Source organism: Crocodylus siamensis, chromosome 15, assembly GCF_052110815.1.
Source record: "Crocodylus siamensis isolate JL-2025a chromosome 15, ASM5211081v1, whole genome shotgun sequence".
NCBI lineage: Eukaryota > Metazoa > Chordata > Crocodylia > Crocodylidae > Crocodylus > Crocodylus siamensis.
The window spans coordinates 18,701,567-18,727,017 of NC_143409.1; the positions used below are offsets into that span (position 1 = coordinate 18,701,567).

A 25,451-nucleotide genomic window follows, 5' to 3' on the forward strand; every position below is an offset into this window, starting at 1 on the left:
CTTGTTAAAAACTTATGGGAATAGTAGGATAGTGAAAGTTGAGAAACAGGGAGGCTGCTGGGTTTCTAAGCAGCTTGTATTTCATGTTTATGTAGGTGATGTGCTATAATGGAGTACAAACGTTTGCTGGAATAAAGAAACAGTTCAAGCTACTTTCCCCATAACCCTGCCACATAAGAAAGCTCTCCGATTCTGTTCTGATAAGATACTTGAGACGGAATAGGACTTTGGAGATATGATTAAGATGCTCTGATAAACAATGATACAATTATGCTATTGATATAAGGAAAGGAAAAAAAAATTCACAGGCGGTCAGAACCAATGAATTGAGAGCAGCATACAAAATTATGCCTACACATATACAGTTGCTGTTGGCTCACGGAAAAAACTTTCACCAATGGAACAAAAGCGAAGCTAGAATGCCATATGATATGATGAGAATCTTATTTCTCCATGTTCTCACCAGCCTCACATTTTGGGCAATGAAGCACTCTCATGTATATTAATCAGAATCTGAGGATAGACCTGCGTTTTATAGTGGGGTATACTCCCTGCACTCAAAAGTAGGTGACAGAAAACACATTCAGGTTTCTCCCACAGAATTTCTTTCAAAATTGTTCCCTAAGGTGTTTGAATTGGAGTTTGTCTACTAAGTCTGCAGACCCTGGGCAAGTGCTGCAAGAAAAGAGCATTTCCCCATCTTGGTGGAAGCCCTGCAAGTCTGCATTGCTTCCTGCCACACTCCCTTTCTCCCGACCTGATGGTAGCGTGGCTCACCTGGTTCTGTGCAAGAACTTTAATTTGCTGATCCCTCAGAACTGTCTTGCAGGAATTGCCCCTGACATAATTCTGACCTGATATTTAGGTGAGGCATATCCAGAGAGAAGCCATAATAGGGAAAAGGGAAACTGCATGGACCATACCCAGCCTCACTCCCCTCTCCTCCTCCTACACACTTTTTCATGAGGTATTGCTGAGGTATCTTCAAACTCCATGACCTCCTGCCAACAAACTGGACAGATGAACATGAAACTAGATCTCTCTCTTTGAATGGTAAGACCTGTGGCATTATCGTCAGTACATCTCCATAGCTGTTCTCTTGCTATGATACAAGGAAAGAAAGAGGCTAAGTTGACTATGCAACTGAGCCCAAACACGTTGACATTTCTAAAACGTTTATTCTTTATTTATTCTTTCCAAGGGTTTTATTCTTTATTCTACTATTTGCCATTGTAGGGTAATGATAAAGAGGTATCTGTTTGTACTCTGCCCAACAGAAGTTCTTGATCCCTGACTGCAGCTTAAGGACAAAACTATAACATAAACAGCAGTAAATTCACTTACATGAAATGTGAATAAATGAACAATACATTTTCAAGGAAGAATGTTATTGTTGTATTTGTAATATGAACCTATTCAAATCTGTATTCATATAAAATCTTTCCAGGAAAATATTTTTAAAGTTTTCAAAGCCGTGCAAAAAGCAGTGTATAAAATTCTTCTCTGACTCCATCTCCTCTTACAAGCAGCCAATACATTAATTAGAAAGCACTTTATTAAAATAAAGCTGGTCACTGATTACATTTATGATTTCAATTTGGAACAACAAATAAGTTGCAGCATTTTACTCCAGAATGTTTTCAGACCTAAGCTACATGTAATAGATATTTCACATGACATTTATCTTACGTCTCTTGCTTCAGAGTGACACCCTGTGAGCCAAGGCTTTTTTATTCATCATAGGAGAGAACAAATAGGAGGTCTTGTTCAGGACTGGAAGAAGTTAGATAGATGATAATGAAATACGTGAAGGGCAAATATTACTGGACGTAAACAAGAGTGCTCTGTTATAGTTACACAGCACTCAGATTGATTTCATTACGAACCAAGGGGGACAGAATGTTTGCTCACAGGAAGCAGTATGAATAGAAAAGCTATTCTTTTTTGGTTGTTTGCTAAATGGGGCTGTGTTGCCAAAGCCTTGGGAAATCCTCCAGATGGACATGAACATTTCCATGATCACTTTAGAAGCTATAGCTGATTTTTTTAAATCACTATTTCAAAGCATTTTCATGAATTCAACTCTGTGGATGTTTACAAGATGTAAGAACATAAACATTGTTTTGAACATGAAACAACTCAGAGCAATTCCTAACCAGTAAGTAACTTTTCACTAGAATACTTGGTTCCTACATTTTTTACTGGAACTGTTAACACCTACAAATTCTCAGAAATTCCAAAATGTCACATGTACAACTCAATTTTGGATTTGAAATAGCGTATACCACTACACAGAATCACACAAGATATCTATCTTTTATGCACCAAGCAGAGTCTAGGAAATATTTCTTGTATAACCAGCAACATAGCAATTTCTCAATGGCTCTCAGATTATATTCATCAAATTCAGAGCAAAAACAAATTTTCTTTTCTAAGCGTCTACCCAACAACCTCACTCCTGGATCTGAACATTAAACCACATTTTTTCTCCCAGGCAGACAAGGTTCTTTGGGTAAATCTGATATATTTTATTAGACCAACTCAAATGGTTGGAAAAATTCTGCTTTGTAAGCTTTTGGGTATAAAGACCCTTTGTCAGGCTGAGAAAGCACCTGCAGTTGGTGTGTGCTCTTCCTGCATGGAATGAACAGTTTACATTCATTCCAACCTGGCATTCTGTTCCTGCCATCCAGGACCAGCACACGCACCAACTGCAGATACTTCCTCAGCCTGACGAAGGGGATTTATACCCGAAAGCGTACAAAGAATAGTTTTTCCAACTACTTGAGGTGGTCTATGAAAAGATAACAGATTTACTCAAAGAACCTTGTCTACCTATGTCCTTAGACCAACACAGCTACAACCTATACCGCCCTTTCTCTCTCTCACACTCTCTGCAAGAACAAAGATTCTGCCTTCATTTATACCTGTGTAACCTCCTATTAAAGACAACCAGAAAAATAATGCAAGGCTGTAGCTAACGAGGCCTTTGAACATAGGCACAGGAACAAACTACAATGAAGAAATTTTTTCACAATTTATCAGAAGTTCTGCGGTGTTTGCCACTCTTCCTGCACAGTGATCTAATCTAATCCGGAAAGGTTTACTCCTCTTTCACTAAGGCCTAAAGTATTGTGCATTACTTTTCATTTACTGCAGGCATGCCTATATGCAGTAACCATGGAAGAGTATAAGTACATGTCCTCACTTGCTCATGCCCTTAAATTTTTTCCCCTTATCTGCCTGTAAATTGGGAATAATTTTACTAAGGTCAACAGCATAACACAATGCATTTCAGCAGACAAGTAAAAAAATAAATTGTAAAAGAAAATATTTTAAAAGGATTGAAATGCTTTTAAATGGCAAACTTAAGATGTCTATCAGAATAAGGAGACACTCATATAACCTATACTCGGAAAACGTGTCAATTGCAAAATGTACTTGAATTTGTCGATTAAGACTCTGTATCGCTTCCCTGCAGGTATGAAAGTTCCATCTTTCTGCTGATGAGATGAGCAAGAGGGCACTGGCTAAATTCTGCTGAAATGTATATTGTCAACAGGTAAAGTATACATATTGGTTTATAGAAAACCCACAATGAACTTGCTTTGCTCTACAAGTACGACCGTTGCTATATCACTCCTTCTGAACTGGTCCGATTGCTTGATTAGAGCCTGAAGCAATAAACTAATAGAGCTTGATCAAGTTAGTCTTTTGAGCCCTTTCTTAAAGATTAACTCTGACCAAAAACAGCGCAGCAATGCACCTCTAATGATGCAACACAGTGACAGTACAAAAACAGAGCAGAACTCTTCTGTTAGTTTACACAGGCATAGCACTGATATTATAAGTGCTGTTAACAAATGCTTACTTTCTATAGCACCAATCCCCAGAGATCTGCATACTGGTAGCTGAGTTCAGTTCACTGAAAGGGCTGGATCTATGTGCAGGCCCAAAGACTGCAGAAATATTGCACAATGCATTTTGTCAAAAAATGAGGAAACTTTTCTTTGTGAAATCTATGTAAAAATTATTTGCATTAGATACGATATATTTTAAATGCTTCTAAAGAGCAGTTAGATTTTCTTATAGATGTTTCTGCTCTATTAATGCCCTTGTAGAATATAGGATAGAGATTTTTCTCACGAAGGATTTGCATTTCACAAATTCAATTCTCCTCCCAATTTCTCTCTCACTGTCCCCATCCTCTGCCCCCAGGCTACCCCTCCCCCACAACATTTCTGGCACATATTTTTCAAAATCATGATAAAAATTCAGCCCTAATTCATATACAAAACAATTCAAAGAGAATCAAGTCTACACTGTATATGTGGAAAAGATATTTAATTGTAAAATAGAAAAAGTAGTCCAGAGTACAGTTTTAAGGGCAATTCATTTGAATACAGTATAGGTAAACTAGACATTTTATGTTTCAATAAACAATTTAATAAAAGCTGTGAAACGTGGAAAGACAAAAGCAAAGCACAAATAAAAGACAAGTTATACTTTACAAAAAAAAAAGGAAAAAGAGATCTGCACATTAGTTCAAAGGCTAATGTCATAACAGCACTGAATAGTCTTAAGGCAGCAGAGTCTAAACACAGAACTAGAAGCCAGAAGCCCCAAGTTCAATTCTTGAGTCTGCCACTGATTCAGGTGGCCCTGGGCAAGTAACTTAAAATCTCTCTGAGAGTCCCACTTAAGATGGCTGTAAAATTGGGACAAGAACACTTACTTACCTGCCTCAGGCATATAGTGAGGATAAATTCTGCAACAATTTTACAGTGTTTTGAAGGTGAAAAAGCAATATATAAATGCCGAGTATAATAGAAGAAATCACTGCACCAGCAGACACAAACACAATATCACAGTGAAGAGCAATGATGCTAGGTAAGAAAAGCATCACTACAACACAAAACTTTCCCATCCGATTGCATAATTTAAATGAAAAGTTTGTCTGTAAAATATATCACTGAGGTAATAGCAAGTTTACCACGGAAACAGAAAAGAATATTTAAAAAAAAAAGAAGCTGCTATTTGTTGTCTAGTGGAAACATTCTTTCATATTTCTGTACTTTAAAAGTTTGCTCATGAAAGATATGAGATTCACAGAAATGAAGTGTCAATGCTTCCACTATCAGAAAGTTAAATGGTCTGTATTGAGTAAATTAAGATTTATTTTCACAAAATACATTCTTTCAAGAAATATATCATTCACAATAAAACTGGCTGCTAGCTTGCTTACTTCAAATGACCCCTAGGGCTAAACATGTTTCTCATTATTTTTCTTCTGTTTGCTGAAAAATACCTATGCAGGATATATGGATAGAAATTATAAAAACATGCAGAATATGTACAAACTGAAAAGTTTAAAAAATATTAGCTTCATATACATGTAAATCTACTCGGATATATCTGAAATTAAATATAAAAATTTCACTTTCTAAAAAAAAGGAGTTTTCAGATAAACTGAGACAACTACTTAAAGCTGTACAAAGATTTCCACCAGGAAATGTCTTATTCAGATAGAGGTTTATGTTGTTACCTTATAGAAATAACTATTCATTTTGTCACATAATTCATTTTCAAGTTTTCATCCTAAATCAGCAATATCACCCTTAAAACTGTTCTGTTTTTCAGAAATTAGATTCATACTAAAATCAAAAATTTCACAAAAACATTGGCTTCTTGTGTTTCTGGATCCCTTCAAAAAGATTTATCAACTCATTTTGGAACTGTAAAAAAAACAACTATTTACAGTATTTAATTTTAAATACTTTTCACAATTTCTAAATTCAGAGTTTTTATGTTACAAATCAGCAGAGCTCATGGCTTAAGTCCAGTTATCAATGTGTAGCATCTTCTTTATCAGGTAATCTCATTTCTGCACCTATCCAGAGTACAGTTCAAGATTGTACTGCAGTTTTCTTGACTGAAAGTAACAGACTTTGCAGTGTGTCCATTTTGATATTCAAACAGCTTCTTTATTAGTCTGGAGGCGGGTCATTGCCTCTAATTTCTGCCGGTAGGCCTCTGCTTCTTGCTCTTTTTTTAGAAGCTGCTGGCGATACTTTTGTGCTTCTCGATTTGCCTCATCCAACTGTTTCTGTAGAGTTTCTCTCTCCTATTAAAAACAGAATACAGCAAGATTTTATCAAATGCATGCCAAGGGCAAATTAAAATGGCAGATCTGTCATTTTTGGTGCAACACACTGGCTGTGCTCAGTGCCCCAAGACATCTTCTGTGGTTAGAATCCTGCACTTGTTTCCTAGGTAGACCTCCCACTGCAACACTATTGTGTACGTAAACCATGCTTAACTGGGCCAGGTAGTGGCTCATGAGACTTCACATTCAAATATACTAATGAAGATCCCCTATAATAATCTGTTTTATAGTATTTTCCCATGGGGGAAAATTTTTTTTGGAAAACTTCTTGCATGTTGAGGACAGATATCGGACCTAGAGGTTTTCAAGAGACAGGTGATTAAAAAAGAAAGAAATGAATTTAAACCTCTTAAAAATCAGTTTTCAAGCCTACCTATCTCACTATCTACATGTATACAATTACAAAGGATGCACCAGTGTGAAAATAAAGTTTTTAGGACTCAATTCTCCCCATCAGGATAACAGAAACTCCCATGGTAATCAGTGGCTGTTACCTGAATCTGGGTGCCTAAGAATCAGAGCCCAGACCTCCTACTGTGATGGAATCAATTCTGTATTTTTTTAAAGAATCCCTAGGTGATAACTGAAGCCTGCATGAGAAACACAGGCCACCAGGATTGATTCTGAATGAGACTCCTACTACTGGATACTTTACACTGTCTCATTTTCACTGTTCTGTAATACACCCTTAGGAGAAACAGCTTTCCTTCAGCTTGAGGTATGCATGTTATAAGGAGGGAAATATATTTTTCTGCAAGTCAGCTGGATAAAAGGTAGGAGGCCACTCTGGTTGCTTTTATAATGTTCTAGAAGAGGAAAACCCTGAAAAGGACACCACTATGTATACTTTTTTTAACCGGAGCAGAGGTTTTTTTGTGTGTGTGTGAAATGAGGAGAAATCCCACAATAATGATTTCACATTTCTATAATAATGATGAGGAGGATGAGGACATTGTTATTCATTATATTCTAAAGTAACACTGATTTTAATACTCCAGATTCTAATCACACTAACTGATTAAAATGTGGTCAATTCCAGAATAGACACCTTATTTGATATCTCTATTGTGTACTCAAAGCCGTAGTTGCTCCTTTCAGGCTTTTGTTATTTCCTACTCCTGTTTTTACTGCTGAGCCATTCCACCTGACTCTCCTTGTTTGATCATCCACAAACTGTTAACCAGGTCCCAATCAAGCAGCTGCATCCATGCACATGCAGAGTTGCCGTTGTAAGATAGAAGATTTATTCCCAGTTATGAGGCATTAAGCAAAAAGAACAACCTGGAATCTGAAAGTCAAGCTAATAGGAAAACTCCTTTTTACTTGTAAACTGAGCGTATAGGATTCAGAGATCAGTTAGATACAGCCAACCTAGAACCCCATAACATGACTTTTAGATACTTTCAAAATACCAGTACTAGAAATCAAATACAATGGTACTCTGACTGTGTGCATGTTCTGAGTAAGTAACGAAAGCTGTGTTTTAAGGAAGTAATGGCTGCTTTTCAGCCAGCCAACTAGAAGTATATTTTTAATCTGTAAAAGCTGAAAAGGGGCACTGTAATACTTTTTAACCTATTATATTTTGTACAGATTGTGCCTAGCATTGCTACCAAAGATGCTGGTGACTAAAAGAGATTAAACAAGAAATGTAATAATTCTCTTTTTTCCAGCTTGTGCATTTGACAGCACTTTGTTTATATAAGCAGTTGAATTAGAATAGGATATTGTCAAATTAGGACAGAATGCTGTTACCTATTATAGCTACAAAGCACATTTTAATGCTAAATGAGGGTGAGAGATGAAGGCTGAGGCCTGGTAATTAACTTCTATTGCAACAGAAAAATGCTCTATTACAATAACTGATTTGCATCAATGGGAACTCAAATTCCTACCAACTTAAATAGAAACAGAAACTCTTAATTTTTATCTAGCCAACTGGATGGTATAACTTAAGTATTTCAAATCACGGTCATCTGTGCAATAGTGTGCAGTCTCTAACTGCATAGTCCAGTTAGTTTAGAAGATAGCCTTACCCTCTCCTGTCCCACCCCAAAGGACACTGTACTTTTATGACTTAACAACTGTTAGGCTAGATATATTTCATAAATTTGTACAAAGTGAGTTATGGCTACATGTTGTAGACCAGTTGGCAGACATAGCTTGCACTTGCTAAATTTGGGTCTGATGTCATAGAAAGGTTCCAAGATGAAGTGAGACCCTGCATTTCAAAGCTGGGAATATTTCTTGTATCCTAGGGAACATGCTTGAACAGATTTCTATTGTACCAAACCATTAGTGATACAGAGGTTACCATCTTGTTTGATTCAGGAGAGCAGTTATATACTGTGCCCTCTTGAAAAGCTGATTGCCTTGGAAAATAGCTGTGTTTTGATCTTCACCTGAACACCACCTTATTGAAGTAAATGCATCATATTTGTATGGGTAAGCCAGTTTCTGAGTCAATTACTCTTTCTACTTTCATCACTAAGTAGCAGCAGAAAGGGGGCAGCTAGAGGATGTAACTAGCCTACAGGAAACCTTCTACCAAACAGAATGGCAATTTACTGAGATACTTCTTTCTTCATCCTATTGGTTTACTATTGGTTCACTACTTCATTCCCACTTCATACCTCAAATAGTTAATGGAACAGCATTTTTTCCTCAGTAATTCTTCAGCTGCTCAATAATCCTGCATTTTCACAATTGGTCCCTAAAAATGGAGGACACTGCACACTAAGCCTTCCTTCCAATTCCTATTGTTCCTAGTGCTTGTTATACCCACAGTCAGGCATCATATATGTTAAAGATTTAACAAGGACATGGGCAATCTGATCAGTGCTAGTATCAGCATCTTACAGCAAGAAAAATGAGAGGTTTTACTAAAAAGATTCAGAAGAGTTTGCCATCAAAAACAGTAAAGTGAATAGTAGACTACAGCTAGTTTTAAATTAAGTTTAATGATGTTAAACACAGCTGAAAATAAAGCTTAAAGTTAATGTTTTGTTTCATATGGTTTCAAGGATATGAGTGCTCCACAGAAACAATAATGTGGAATTTACTCCTGTGGCATAAAAATCTCAAAACTCTAGTGCTCAGAAATTTGAGGCTCCTTCTCTCCACTTCTTATTTAGAAAATGGGACTTTTTGTACAATAAATATCCATGTCTTATCTAAAATTACATGCATGAGCTATTCAATGAAACAGAGCTCATTTTGTGTTTCAAAATAAGGAGCTTCAGAATCTGAAAACTATGCAGCTTTTTCTACTGTTTAAATTATAACAGAGATTTTCTGAAGCGCACACCTGAATTTTAGTGTTACTTTACTACTGTATACATATGCAAACATTGGAAACATAAGTTACATACTGGGCATGTCTACACATGCGTTTACATGTGCCTAAACTTAATGTACATTAGCATAATGCACATTAAGGCAATTTAGGCACATGTGCACGCGCTAATGTGCATTAGCACGGGTGTGCAGACTGGCTTGGGACTATAGTTAGTCCCAAGTCAATGGACACACGCTGCGTTAATGTGCATTTGCACGTCTACACATTCGCTAATGTGATTTAACTATTTGTGCATAAATTTGATACCTGCTTTAGGCTTGAATAGGCTTAAATCACTATTTTTAAAGCACATTAAGGGTTTGTACATGTAGACCAGTGGTGAGCAAAATGCAGCTTGCCAGGCCACTCTATCCAGCCCACGGGGCCCCTAAAAATTTTACAAAATTAATATTTAGCTGCCCCTGGCTTCCTGTCATGCTGCCCTCAACGGCTTGCAGAAACTCAGTAAGCAGCACTTTGCCCAAAATAATTGCCCACCCCTGACACATGCCCTTAATATGCCCTAAATCAGGCCAATGTATATTAAATATGCACGTATAGACATGCCCACTGAGTGCATACAATAGGAAGCTCTGCATATTAAATGATAATTCCTTGCTTTTCACCACACAAAAATTTTCTCTGACACTGGCTGTGACTAAAAGCAAGTCTAATTATTACATTATATTATTTACGGCTTCCTTCCAAAACTTAGACTCAGAAGAATTGCAGCACAGAAAACTCATCCCAACTGTTGCATGGCCATTCTATCAGACAATTGGAAGGAAGTTTGTCTGATGTTACAAAGTGTTTAAATTTCAACCTGGAGCCACTTCTGGGAATTAGCAAGTAAGAAACAGAAAGGGAGGGTGCTGGAAAACTAGCCAGCTAACAAGTACACACACACTGAAAAAAATGTAAATTAATACAAAGGGAAAAGGCTATTTGCAGGAACCTATAACAAAGGAAGCCTTTATGGAATTCACCACCTCTATTTTGCATAAGTAGATTTCTTCATTAAATTCTTTTCTTCCATGAAGATACCAGAATTCTTATAAAATGTGCAGACATTCCTGGTGGAGAAGACTTCTTAAAAAAGTCATTGCCTGGCTTCTGCTTTGGTTTAATAGTACTGAAGGAAACGGGATCACCTCTTTGGGAAGAACACCAATGGAGCCAAAGGAACAGAATTTTTAAGAGAACACAGAGAACAGTCCTTGGATGTTAACTCCACAACATATTATTTCTGAAGAACTAGAGAAAACTACTGTCAGAAAAGATTCAGAGTAAATCACACTTACAAAAGTTATAATAAGTCATGTAACTTTAATTGCTATGAAATAAGGACAATTTTTTCTTGGATTTGAAAAGAGGTTGGGTAAAGAACCAAGGTTCAAGCTCCAACAAACCATCATGCACTGTCCAGCAAACAACTCACTGCTTTGTGGATGTAGATATGAGGAACGTACAAAAAGTGGGAAAACATTTCATCAGGTTTATGGCTGTAAGGACAGACACTTGGACCTACAAACCAGTATTAAGGCCCATACTGAAAACCATTCAATAGGAATTCAAAGATGGAACTGATGGATGCTTGTGGTGGCTGAAATTTCTGAGACTCACACCAATAGAAGAATCCTTCCGACGAAAGGCTTAAACAAGTTAAAATGTTCAAGGCTGGCGCAGTACATCTTACCCAAGAACAGCAATCAAAGTACCATACCACTAACCTTTTGGCTGTTAAGTTTAACCTGGTTAGATTCAAGTAAGTAATAATGATGCCATTACACACTTGTATAGTGCTTTTCATATCTAGGTCTCAAAATATTTTAATGCAGTGGCCAGTACTACCATTGACATTTTTACAGATGGTAAAACTGAGACTCAGGGAAGAAAGTGACTAGACACCAATACAGCAGACCCGTGATGGATGAGAGAAAGAAGCTACGGGCCTGACTATTTTATGAAGTTTTTAGGGTCCTTCTCTGGCAAAATACCATCCTTCTCTGCTTGATTGCTCTTGATTTTTGACAACCGTTCTTGCTACAAGAGAATGAGAAAAACTCTACCGCCAGACCCGATCTAGATGAAAGACGGAGCACTTACCCTCAAAAATGGGCGTCTCCATGCTTTGTACAAACTGTTCTTGATCTCTTATCCAGTAAGCAAATGTTCATGATTAAGAACCCCATTTTCAAATACAGAGTTCAGTTTCCAAAAATTCAGTCTGCTGAATGGCTGTTCTTTTTGAGCCATTTTCCCTTGTAGTTGGCTGAAATAAAGAGGTGAGAACTACAGAACCACCCCACTGCTTTCTATAAGCAACTGAAGTACCGTAGTTACATTCTATGATTTGGTCTTCATATTGAGTGTGCACTGTGAACACAACATGTACCAGTAATTTGAGTGCTGCCCCAGACCTGGATTCTTATTCACATACAAAAGATCCCCCACTCAAATTATGTGGTGTTTTAAGCTTGCATGAGTTTGTTGAGGATGGGCTGGTGCTGTAGTGCTGCAGACACTTGAGCTACTAAGGTAGCTGGGATGCAGCAGCTTGAGTTAAAACAGCTCATCAGATGCTTCTGCAATCACCCTGTGTAGCAAAGATGCTCTCTTGCATGTTCACTCTCACTTGAATGCAATAACACAAGTATAACTGTCTGAGTGAAGACAAGCCCTTTCTGTATTGCTGAAATACAGTGAAGGCAGAAAATGTTAAATGGCCTGTGTTAAATACTCACTGGCTTTAGGTTGAGCACACAGATGTTCTTCTTAATTTCTCACACAGACCAGACCCCCTGACATAATTATAAGCAAATGTACACCCCACCACTGAAAGATGGCAACTGTTGTGGTCTGGAGAGAAGGGGAGACGATTTGAAAAATCTTCCTAAATTAAGTAGTGTACAAATTAGCCACCATTTTAGGAAACAAATAGCAAATCAGACTGAGGAATACTGTTACTGGTTTTGAATACAGAGGAAGAAGATCTGAACTACTTCATATTCAAAATGCCCCACAGAAACATGCCATCAAGCAGGTACATATCCATGCGAAGAAAGATTTAGGGTTTAAAAGATTAATATTGTACTTTATAACCTGGGTATTTTTCAGAGGTTGGGAGAATAAGTACGTCTACAAAGTCAGAAAATTAGGATCCCAGGTGGCTCGAATCTTATGAATGCTTCTCTAAATTAGGAATAAAGCCTTATTATACCTTAGCAACTTGGCTGTGTTGGGGAGTAATAAAGCAGTAGAAGAGGAAGCAGAGAAGGAAACCAGATCAGCATGGGGGGGAAATGTCTCTCAACTGGACAGCAGTGCCTTAAAAGGAAGAACCAGGGCAGTGGTTTCTTTCAGATACATATGAACCTCTAAATTTAAAAGCCTATACAAAGTCAAAATATCAGATGGTGTTGTCTCTCTCTAGGATATTTACACAGACAAGGAAGAGCTGACAAGCACAGCCTATGGACTAGGAGAAACCTGCAGATTTTGGAGATTTAGGAAGAGAAGCTGAAGATCTCTGGGGTGACACTAAAGGAAACAGTCTTAAAGCTGAGCGAAGAACTGTTGCAATTCCTGAACTTGATTCTGCTGTATTGTAAAAAAAACCCTTCCCTCTTGAGAAAGGACAAAGTGCTGGGGGCCATATTAATCTAGTACAAAGATCTGTTTCTTTTGGCAAGGAAGCAGAATTGCTTAAATCTACATGGCTGCTAAAGATGGAACAACTCATAGCAGATGACTAGTCCAATTACATGATGCCAGACCATAAAGGCAGCTGGCTATGGTTGCAAATAAATGACAGCGGTTTGCAAAAAACTAATGTGAAAAAAACCAACTTCTGGAGAAAGACCTTATGAGATCTTAAGTGAGAAGATCTCATAAGACTGGGTAGGTGGAAGAAAAACTGTATCAACAGAGAACAGTACAAAGCTATCAGAGACAAGAGAACAGGGAATTGAAAAGCAGTAAGAACTGCATTATAGAGGCTATAACAGATATGGATGGGAGTGGCTTTATAAGCAGAAATACATTCTGCTAGTATTGCCAAAATTTCTGGTCTCACTATAATCCTGATCTTAAATTCTCTGATTCCAAATGTTTTATTCGTCTGAAGTCTGACTACATGTTAAAAGAGAATCCAATGCAAATACTAGTCGATTAAACATGCAGCTGCACTCTCACTAACAACTCTTCCTGTTTAATTGACATTTTTCAGCTAATGTTAGATATCACTATACGGAATACTAGTAATTCTGCTTATAGTTCAAGTTATCCAACCCTAAATTATTTTTAACTGTAGGAAAAAGCAGGAATGTGACCTTTTAAAGACAAACACAATTTATGAATAAATTAAATGTAAAATAGTTTTATGAAATGATCACTCTTTTTGCTGGTGTCTTTAATGCATGCGTTTATATGGAATATGGGAAAGGATGCAGTCAACCTCAATGATGAATATGAATTTCTATACACTGTTGAGTGAAAATGTTTGTATAACACAATGTTTGTGTAACAGTTAAATTTCTTGCTGCTGATTAGCTACTCTAAAATTAAAAGTAATAACCCCTTTTTGTTACTATTTTCACAAAAGTGTGACCACATCAATCCTATTCCTGGTAATTTTACTTTCATAAGCTCTTGTTAGAGCTTACAAGTCAAACAGACATAACTAATCAAAACTCTAATCCTGCAAACTTTTTCCAGGGAAATTTCTGGTTTTGAAGCAATAGAAGTTTGGTTCACAAAGATTTCTAAAACAATGTCCGTAGTATGTATATGTGCTAATAAGTTTAATGGTGGCTCAAGAAAGTTGCTCTTAGCCTTAAATAATTCTGTGCCTTGCAAATAAAATATCTAACTCACTGAAGTGAAAGATAAAACAGCGCACAACATTTAAGTCAATAACTTATGAAAGCTTTGCTCTTCATGTATTATGTTATCATTTTTTCTTGTTTCAGATATTAACCACTTTCTGAGTTATGGCTATAGCTTGAAAAAGCTTAAAAGGAACACTGTCAAATGAAAGTCCCAATCATGCCAAGAAATACACACAATCAAACCACTATGTCTATAATGAGCTTCCACAAAGTCAACTGGACTCTGTACAAGCAGTCACTCTATGCACTACTGATTTCATGATCAGGGCTTAAATCTGTATCCAACTTTAATTTTTCTGAAAACACAGTAATTGATTTAAATGTTTTGTTTATAATAAAATGCTCTTTAGTAACAATGAAGTTTGTCTGAAATACATAATTTTACAGCCTAACTTTAAGGAACTGTCACACTGACCTACGGCATTTAAAAGTGAGTCAATCTATTTCCTAACCACTGAATTTTTTGTCACCTGACAAATAAAACTGTTAACATTCCGAGATTAAGGAAGTAAAACTTCCTTTTAGGAAGAATTCAGGCAGGTTTAAAAATTGTGAACATAAGTTTTATTATAACAGCCATACATTAAAAAAGGAAGAAAAAAAAGCAGCAAGAAAATTTCAACTGTAACGATAATTTGTAATAACCACACACCTGTAAAAGCTGAAGGCACTTCATGCGACATCATATGGAGAGGAAAATAATTGAGGAAAGATGTTAATTTTAATTATTGGACATGCATGAGGTATCCTTCCACACACTGTACAATAAATAGCATTCAATGAGGCACAAAATAGTATTCAGATTAACAGATTTTTGAGAATACAACTTTAAAGAATCAAGATATTCCAGCATTCACAAGACAAAATAATTTGATATTTACAGCCTGATCAGGATAGGTAGCAATGTTCACAGACTTTTGATTCGAGTTAAAAGCAAAGAGAGAGTAGGAAGTCAAAAGGCTGCAACATGGGATATTCTGGATTGCAGAAAAAATGTTCTTAAATTAAAAAACAATCTAAAAAGAATAAATTTCTCAACATTTGCACATTGGACTTTTACATAATTTCAATGTATTGGATGATGCTTATAAATGCTTTAGCATTATTGCTGCATAATCAAAAAATGATAAAAAATTGGCATTTAGATAGCATCTTACTGTTTCATACTTTTTACTCATTAAGACTTTTATCTGAATGTAATCAATGGAAAAAGTCTATGACTTTCAGTAATCAAGACAATCAAATGGTCTTTAACAGGCAGATGATATGACATTCTCATTCATTATTGGAGGGAACTGTCATCACCACTGATGAACTATCTAGCTTTAAAAATAAAGACAGTGATATTATGAGAAAAAAAGTTATCAAGTACGAAAACAAGTGACATCTTTATGTGCATAAACAGTCAACTTGGAGGGTGAACAAAGGGTGTGCTTATAAACTATACTAGATTACTCTATAAGAACTTTGTAAAACAAATCATGATATAAACAAAGGGGATGGAAATACAAATCGGTTACTAGGTCATGAACTTTCAATCTGTGGCAGAACAGAAACTTAGCTATAAAACAAGAAATACCATAGTATTCAGTTCTGAAAATTCTGGTTAACACACATCAGGTAATAGACTCCTTACTTCTATTTCTGCAGACTCCACACGATTCTCAACAATCTCAATGCACTGCCTCTTGACTGGTGGTTCTTCACTGATCACAGTTTCTTCAGCAATGTCTGTTGCTGGTACTGTTAATACTTGAATCAAAACACATTTGCACAGATAAATATAAAGACAAGGCATGGTATTTACATTAAATAAAATTATTATTTAATTATATGAACTTCTCTTTTCAAGAGTAAACTCAAATGCCAGATTTCCAATGGGGTAAAAACATAGCTTGGTGGAAATCTGCAATAAAGGCATCAATAAAGTATTTACTGAAAATTGTAACTACTTTTATGGCATTTTCTACAGTACTTTGTTACGTTAGAAATCACAACATATCATGTTGTGGCTATGGTTATGCATCTCTCCCTTCCCCTGCAAGGCTACGGGCAGATTCCAATTTTCTGCAGCCTCTACCCCAACCCCTGCCTCAGCCCTCTCCACCCCTGCCACACTCACCCTTGTTCTGGCACTGGTAGGCTCTATCCCTGCTCCAGCCTGGGGCACAGAGCATGACCCTACCCTTGGACCCCATTGCGGAGGACAAATTTAAGATGATCACTCAAAATTTCGATTCTATACGTGGAAAACTATAAAAAAAGTATATGTTTACCATACATAGAATTTAATCTTTGGGGAGTTGTCTTAAATTCACGGTTATCATGGATTCATTAAATATTGTAAGTATTCTAAATAACAGCTTAATTACTTCCAGGAAAGATGAAGACTTCTTAAGTACCACATTTTTGTCTTCATAGACCATATACTGTGTACCAAATCCTGGGTAGCTTTCTGAAACAAGGCTCTGCACTGAGGGTCCCTACAGAGGAGCCTGGTGCTGGGAAGCTAGGAAAGAGACTTCTCCCTAAGGGTTGGCAACTGCAGAAGCATTTGCACAAGAGTTCAGAACCAAGACAGCAGACTCAGCAGATGTAGCTCCCAAGGGAAAATGTACACATGCTCCAATGGGGACAAATGAGGTAGTTACCAGATCTGCTCTCTCTCTTTACCCAGTCCATTCTCCAAAATTGGATGTACACTGATATTCTAAGGGGGCTCTGACAAAGCACACCTGTACAACTTACAAATGCCGCTGCCTGTAGCCCTCAAAACCTGCAGTAGGTCCAGTGAGTTAGGATCCTAGCTACCGACAGACCCACTGTGCCACATGCTTTCTATTTTTCATACAGACTGGTTGTTGGAGATAAGTCAGAAAATTACCCCATTTCCTTTTCCTCTTCCTGACATTTTAATTTCTTTCTCTCTCCTCTTTCTCAGTGCATCTATATTCTCCGATCTCATTGGTTATAGAATGTGAATTTGTTGGTTTTTTTATACAAAAATCAAATTTAGATCCATTTTAGTGCACTTTAAATACAGGTCTATAGAAAAATGTAATTCAAAAGACACCTCAGTCTTCTACAGTGGACTTAGAGGAATAATTAGATTCCCACAGAAACTTCCGGTGCTAATTTAATGAATAAAACAAACTCATGTATATATCACACATTATCCTGATTTTAAATTGAAGCGGTCCTGTAAGCTCATGCTGAGCTCTCCTGTTTCTACTCACCTTGCTGCCCATCTGGCATAGTCACAATGATTGGCTGACCTATTCCGCTCGTTGGAATGGAATGGAGGTTACCAAGCTGAATGCCATCGGTAACTATAGTAATAACTTGTTGACCTCCAGAACTGACGACTTGCTGGATTGCACCATCCACTGATTCAGCAGTCACAACTTCTTCTGTGGCCACAACTGTTAACAAAAGTGTCAGGGAGGTCAAGACATTTCTAATACACAAATTGTGACTTTGATTTTAACTGGCTATAGCTAGGGACCTACTGAAATCGTGACTGACCGGTTTTTGTGGAAACCGCGATTTAGGGTAGGCTCTGCACTTTTAACAGGCTCCCTAAAAAAATAAAAAAAATAACAAACCAAAAAACCAACCCCCCACCACTCCCCAGTCTGTTACTGAAAATAAAATGCTGGCTCCTTCTGGGAAGCCAGAAGTCTTTGTGGACACTGTGGCCTAGGTGCACAGCCTGCTGGGAAGCAGGGAAGGGGGCTGACACCACAGCAAGATGGCTGCTGCCCCCACCCATCTCTGCCGTTTGCCTGCAAGGGCTGTCCATCATATGGCCCTGCCCGTCCTCACCACTTGGTGGCAAGGGGTGCAACCACATGACAGCCCTTGCAGCCAATCAGCAGAGGGGTGGGAGGGACAGCATTCACAGCCAATCAGCAGTGAGGGGTGGGGTCACATGATGGACAGCCCTCACAGCCAATCAGCAGTGACGGGTGGGGCCGCCAAGCCCCTCAGCCAGAGATGTGGGGGCCCCGCTGAACTCGGCCCGGGAAAATGGCTGCTGGTCCCAGGATCTGCCTGCCTGTGAAACTGGCCAGCCACTTTGGATGCCAACGATCTGATCCGGAGCTCCGAATCGGTTTCCTGCTTCGATATGGAGCCACTTTGGAGATCCAGTCATAGGATATAATGGGAAATCAGTTAAATATCTATAACTTTGTTGTTTTTTGTCCGATTTGGATGGAACTTGCAGGGGTGGTGGCCCCTGCTGAGGCCATGAAGCCATTATACCCTATGGCTGGATCTCCAAAGTGGTTCTGAACCTTTTCCGAAGCGGTTCAGAAGCTTCAATCCGGATATGCTGCTTCAGCATCCGAATCTTTTCCAGATCCAAAGCACGGTCCGAAGCCTCACACAGCCCTAAAGACAACTGGGGTCAAGTGACTTTAAGTCATAACTGGGGTCAACTGAATGGGGTCATAATCCTCTAAGATCTAGAGGCTTGGTAGGCAGTCTAGTCAGGCTTGGAGCCCAACAAGTCTGTAAGTTGTTCTTGCTAAACTTCTAGTCCAAATGTAAGAAATCTAGTTTTTACATTATTTCCACCTTTTCATATTTACAGGTTTTATGGGTTGTGCGGGGGGGAAAAGACTTTTTGCAGAGGTTGCAAGATAGCAAGAACCTGAAAAATAATAAGTATGAAGCAGTTTTATAAACTCCTATCAAATGTAGGAAGTAAACAAATGGAAATAAAGCACACATTTTTGTTAGTGTACTTCATTGGACTAATAGCAAGGTTAATGTACATAAAAGCAATGTATTGTGATAAGAGGTAGCAGAACTGTACCATGCACTAGGGCTGTGCAAAGCTTCAGTCCCTGATTCAATTTGGTGGAGATTCAGCCCGATTCGGTGGCCAAATCTCCGAATCAAATTGGAGGATCCTTTAAGCTGTCTGAATTGAATCAGAACCCTCTGAATTGATTTGGAGAGATTCGGTGATTCGGACAGACACGGCTTTAAATGTTTTTCTACATACCTCTAGGCAGCAGCCGGCTCATGAATGCTGCAATGCTAGGGTGCATGGAACGTCTCACAGAATTGCAAGGGCCTCCCCAGCACGTTCAGCAGCAGACCCAGAAGTGGACCATAAGCACTTCCAGTCCACTTCTGGGTCTGCCAGGAAGTGTGCAGGGGGACTCCCCTGCACCCTCCTGGCTCAGTGACTGGGTCTAGGAGGTTCCTGGGGTCCCCTGTGGCCAATCGCTGAGCCAAGGGCGGTGTGGGGGGGCCCCCACAGTGCACTCCCGGGCAGACCCAGAAGTGGACCAGAAGTACTTCCAGTCCACTTCCGGATTTGTTGCTGAACATGTAGGGCCCCCCTCATGTTCCTGCAGGATGCACCATTTGCCCCAGCATCACAGCATTCATGAGCCACACCTGGTATTTCAAGGTATGTAGAAAAAACTTTTAAAGCTGTGTCTATGTCCAAATCGCTGATTCTCTGAATCAGCATTGAATCTTCAGATTCGGCCAAATCGAATCAGGGACAGTGATCCAAATCAACAAATCAAATCACTGTCCCTGATTCGGCCAAATCCAAATTGAATAGGGCTCATTTTGCACACCTCTACTATGCACTAGCTTCCCCACAGTAACTGTCCATGTATGTGCTCTTTCCTTGCATTAAGTGGAAGTTAATTTGTGTTTACTTAGCTGTCTTACACTAAGGATTAAGCTTATCTGGGGTAAGAGCATGCACACATGCAGTTCTGTCAAACAGTTAATATATGGTAAAGCTATGCCCCCTTCTGCCCCTGGATAAGTTGTTCATATGTTCCATATCCTTAGATGTAGTTCTAACAAGATTTATAAAAATGTAAGGACAGAAGAACTGCCATATACTAGGTCAAACTAGGGGGTCCATCTTGCCCAGTATCCTGTGTCACAACACTGGCAGAGAGTGGATGCTGAAAGGGAGAATGAACAGGGTATAACCACGGTTTTTTCCCCACTGTTCTTCTCTCACTTAAGTGCATTTAAGATATAGGAAGCTCTAATTCAGAGGCTGTACTGTTAACTCCCATGCTGAACAGTTACTGAAGCACCTTTCCTTCAAAAATTTGTCCAATCCATTTTCAAATCTGGTTAAACCATCAGCTTCTACCACATCCTGTGGCAATGAGTTCCACACTTTGATTACATGCTATGTGGAAAAACTTCCTTTTTGCGCATTTTAATCTTACTACCTACTAGTTTCATTTTGTGACCCCTAGTTCTTGTATTGTGAGAGATAGTAAACAATAAAATCCTATTTACATTCTCTTCACCATTTAGTATTTTGTAAACCCTTATCATGTCCCCCCTCAAGCATCTCTTTTCTAAACTGAACAGGTCTAGCCTCTTTAGTCTCCCCTCATATGGAAACCCTTCTATACCACTAATCATCCTTATTGTCCTTCTCTGGACTGTCTCTTGTTCTTCCATATCTGGAGGAGGGAATTATTTCAGGTGGAAGGCTGTTTAATGAGGTTTGGTGAGCTTTCGAGGGCATCAAGGGTAGCCCAGTAGCGTACCGGCACCCGAGGGCCAATGCCTGAATTTGTACCACCCTACTCTAGGGACGACCTGACCAGGGTGCAGAGATCCCTCTCCCATCCCTTGGCACTTGTGTGGGGACATTAACATTGCTGCACACCAGATGCAGGGGGAAGGGGCAGCAGCTAGAACAGGTAAAGAAACCTACAACCCGCCGGGCGGGTGGACAGGTCACACACCAAATGTGGGAGGCGTTGTGGCTGCAGCTGCTCCACCCAGCTCTGAAGGGCCTGGCCAGCACCTCCCCCTCGCCCAGAACCCAGGGGCCATGGCCCCCTCCCATCAGTATGCCACTGGGGTAGCCCTGCCCCTTGAGAGTTGCCCTGCTCCCTGGTCACCATCTTGGGACTGGAAGTCCCATCCTAACCCCTGACCTTTGCCATGGCCCCCTAGAAATGCTCCTTTGGGGAGGGGTTGCCATCCTAGAACCAGAAAAAAAACAAATCATGCACTAGAAATCAAACACCTACTATAACATACTTTAATTTTATTACAAAAATATTTTTGTCGTGATCTGTGCTTGAGTACTATATATAGAGGTGATTGCATAATAACTCAAAATAAATTCTTAGTCTTTTATATTGTGTGTGTGTGTGTGGTGGGGAGCATAAGGTATCTTGGGAGGTTGTGTATATGTGGAAAGGTTGTGGGAGCAGGATGCGTGTGGCATTTGTGGGGTGAGAGAGACAGTGGGAGGGGTATGGGGACCCCCCCAAACTCCACCCATGGCACAGCAGAAGGGGGTGCTCAGTGAGCTGGTGCCTAGCTCCAGCCAGCACACAGTGCAGCAAGAAGCGCAGCCCCCGCCAGGCCATCTATATCGTGGTACTGCCTGCACTGGTGAGGCACAGGAGGGAAGCCCCACGTGATGGACCTGGCTGTGGTGGGGAAGGCAGCTGCTCAAGTGTGTGGGGCCTCCCTCCGATGTGGCGTGAGTGCGGGGACTGCCAGCAATAGACAGCCTGGCAGAGGCTGTGCACCTCACTGCAATATGCAGCACTGGCCAGAGCCAGGCACTAGCACTGGGCACGAGTACCCAGAGCGCCCCAGCCTGCTGCTGCCGCTGCTCCCTGCCAGAACTGCACACTGTCTAGGGTTCTCCACACCCTCCCACCCATTCTGACACCCACGTATTGTCCAACCAGGTTCCATGCTCCTGCCAGCCCCAGCCCCAGCCCCAGGCTCTGTACTCCTGCCCCACCCCTGCTGCTTCCCTACCTGCTGCCTAGAGCAACTGGGACACAGGGAAGCCTGCAGCAGCAGCCAGCATACAGCTTCTGGGTGTGACAGGGTCAGGCCCTTTTGCCCACAAGGGTGGGAACAAGGCTCAATAGGGTATGTTGTGGGGGCTATATTCATGGGCGTGTCGCTCCCATCCTCGTGGGTGGAAGGACTGGGTAGGGTACAATTCGTTGGTGGGCACCGCAGGACGGATTAAAGTGCCTGATGGCCTGAATCCAGCCTGTGGCCCGTATTTTGCTCACCGCTGTCCTTCTGAGGGGTGGGGACCAGAACTGGGTACAGTATTCAAGGTGTGGATGCACTATGTATTTATAAAAGGGACACAATGATACTGTTTTGTTTACAATTCCTTCCCCAATAATCTCTAACATTGTTTGCTTTTCTGATGGCTTCTAAGCACTGAACTGTTTTTAGAGAACTGTCCCCAATGACTCCCAGATCCTTTTCTTGTGCAGTAACAACCAGTGTAGAGTTCATAAAAGATGCAAATTGGGGTTAGAATCTCAGATTATGTAAATCCATATAATATGGATAAGTCAATGGAGTGACCCTGTTTTACATTAGCTGAGAATCTGGCTGAGTGCTTTCAAGTTATAGTGTCTGTATTCTTGGCTACAACAGGTAAAAAATATCTCTAAATAGGAAGTTGTGTTGCATAGATATTGCAGATACAACCAGCTAACCTCAACCTTTCAATAGAAAAATCTCCACTTACTACAAGGGAAAATCCACAACCTAAAGATGACCTAAAGAAGAATGTGCCGCATTTGAAAACTTATCTAAACTTCTCCCAACTATGCAGTTTGTCCAATAAAAGATATAACCCACAAAAATCCTTTTTTCTCACCATCACAGCTACATCACTCCAGCACCACAATCTAACTGTTTACAACAGTATCAAGTAGAACTAGACAAAGAGTACTTAACTAATTCTATTTCCAAACACAAAATATGGAGTGGAAAAATTTTACTTTGGAAAATGAATGAGGTCCAGATGAAGTTAAAATGGTAGCTTAAGTGCTGCCTAACACTTTTACTTTGTAAAAGTGATAATAAAGCATTTAAATCTTTCAAACTCATGACTAATTTTGGCAGCAAGCTATCCTTACACATCTACATTACATTTATGAATCATGCCCAAACACAGTGAAGATAATATTCAGAATATTGACAAACTACATGTTATCCATTTTAGGTTATTTTTGTTTGCCCTTTAAGTTATAACAAGGCTCCTGTCACAGCCACCCTTAGTTTTGAGAATGTCAACAGAAAAAAACCTATTCAATAAATAAATAAATAAATAAATAGACGCAATACTAATGTGCATAAAGCAACGTAACCAGAAGCAAAATCACAGCCTATCAAATATATGTTTATATTCAACATACGTAATGTTAAAAGCAAAAGCTTTGATTTAAGGAATAAACATCAGAAAGCTTTCTATCTACAGAGAGTAAAACTATAACCTATGTCATCACAGAAATGACAGATCTGAGATTGGGTAGATACAATTCTAAGGCTTTCATCTTTGCTATTAATTACAGGGCAATTTAAAATAACTCTTTCATTCAAATAATGATTGCAATCATTGCCTTCTGAAGACTTTTCTGTTTAAAAGGTCACTATCCAAAAGGCAAAAAAATAAATCCTTAGGAAGTGTTTTTACAAGAGAGCAGTCACATTAACTACATTAAATAAAGAGTGATATGGAAGAAATAGTGAATGCATTTATAATAAACTTAGTCTATCTTAAACAAACACATATCACTAAAAAAAAATTCTATTAGGGTTTATTCCTCAGCGATCAATAATTTGACAGCCACACAATCTGTGTTCCAGGGTCCAAAGCCTAAATGTCAGTTTCTGGAAACAAACACAAGTGGGGGGGTTTCAACATGCTGCGGGGGGGAGGGGGGGATGGGATATGATTTTCCAAAAATGTTTTTTTAATTAAAGGAAGGGCCTTCCTTTGCTCCACATCTAGGTATTTCTAGGACACCATCCTATCTAGCACTAACAGATACTTTAATGCCATGTGGAACAGCAGCTACATTACCTCAGTCTCTGAAACAATAAAAGAGGACTTTTCCTTCTGAAACAGCTGGAGACGAGAACTCTTGGGTATGCACTGGTCAGCCTCACCTCACTTGAGTCCCTGGAAAAATCATGGAGCAGATCCTCAAGGCACCCATTTACAAGGACTTGGAGGAGAAGGTGATTAGGAACAGTCAGCATGGATTCACCAAGGCCCGACCAACCTAATTGCCTTCTGTGATAAGATGACTGGCTCTATGGATGTGGGGAGAGCAGTAGACATGATAAACCTTGATTTTAAATTAAGGCTTTTGATACAGTTTCCCATAACATTTTTGAGGAAGCTAAAGAAGTATGATGAGTGGACTGTAAGGTGGATAAAAAATTGGCTGGATTGTCAGGCTCAATGGGCAGTAATCAATGGCCTGACATCTAGTATCAAGTGAAGTGTCTCAGAGGTTGGTCCTGAGGCAAGTTTTATTCATTATCTTCATCAACAAAATGGGATGGAGTACACCCTCACAAGTTTGCAGATGACACCAAGCTGGGGGGGAGAAGTAGATATGCTGGAGGATAGGGCAAGGATTCAGAGAGAGCTCAAAAAATTGGAGGATTGGATCAAAAGAAATCTCATGAGGTTCAATAAGAACACATGCACAGTCTTTAGGACAGAACAATCCCATGCACTGGCACAGGCAGGGGACCAACTGGCTAAGCAGCAGCTCTGTAAGAAAAGGACTGGGGGGTTACAGTGGACAATAAGCTGAATATGAGCTAACAGTGTGCCCTTGTTGCAAAGAAGGCTAATGGCATACTCGGCTACATTAGTAGAAGCATTGCCAGGAGATTGAGGAAAGTGATTATTTCCCTCTATCCAGCTCTTCTGAGGCCACTTCTGGAGTACTGTGTCCAGCTGGGGCCCCACATTACAGAAAGAATTTGGAGAAACTGGAGAGTCCAGTGGAGGGCAATGAAAAATGATTGGGGGGGCAGAGGAACAGGACTGATGAGGAGAGGCTGAGGAAATTGGGCTTATTTAGTTTGCAGAATAAAAGACTACAGTGGGATTTAATAGCAGCCTTCAACTACCTGAAGGGTGGTAACAAAGAAGATAGAGCTACACTGTTCTCAGTGGTGGCACATGACAGAACAAGGAGCAATCGTCTCCAGTTACAGCAAAGGAAATTTAGGTTAGATATTAGGAAAATCT

At 39.5% G+C, this 25,451-nt stretch overlaps 1 protein-coding gene across 4 annotated transcripts in view; it reads right to left on the reverse strand.

Moving 5' to 3' along the window:
* Positions 1–4,327: 4,327 nt before the first annotated feature.
* Positions 4,328–25,451, reverse strand: part of GABPB1 (GA binding protein transcription factor subunit beta 1) — a 55,509-nt gene continuing 34,385 nt past the window's right edge. For all 4 annotated transcript variants that reach the window (XM_090029060.1, XM_090029057.1, XM_090029058.1 and 1 more), the window contains 3 exons: positions 17,629–17,814; positions 16,029–16,144; positions 4,328–6,124 (listed from right to left, as the gene is read on the reverse strand). In XM_090029060.1, coding sequence (XP_089885186.1) covers positions 5,972–6,124; positions 16,029–16,144; positions 17,629–17,814 — 455 coding nt within the window. In that variant the 3' untranslated portion in view covers positions 4,328–5,971. The remainder of the gene's footprint in view (positions 6,125–16,028; positions 16,145–17,628; positions 17,815–25,451) is intronic.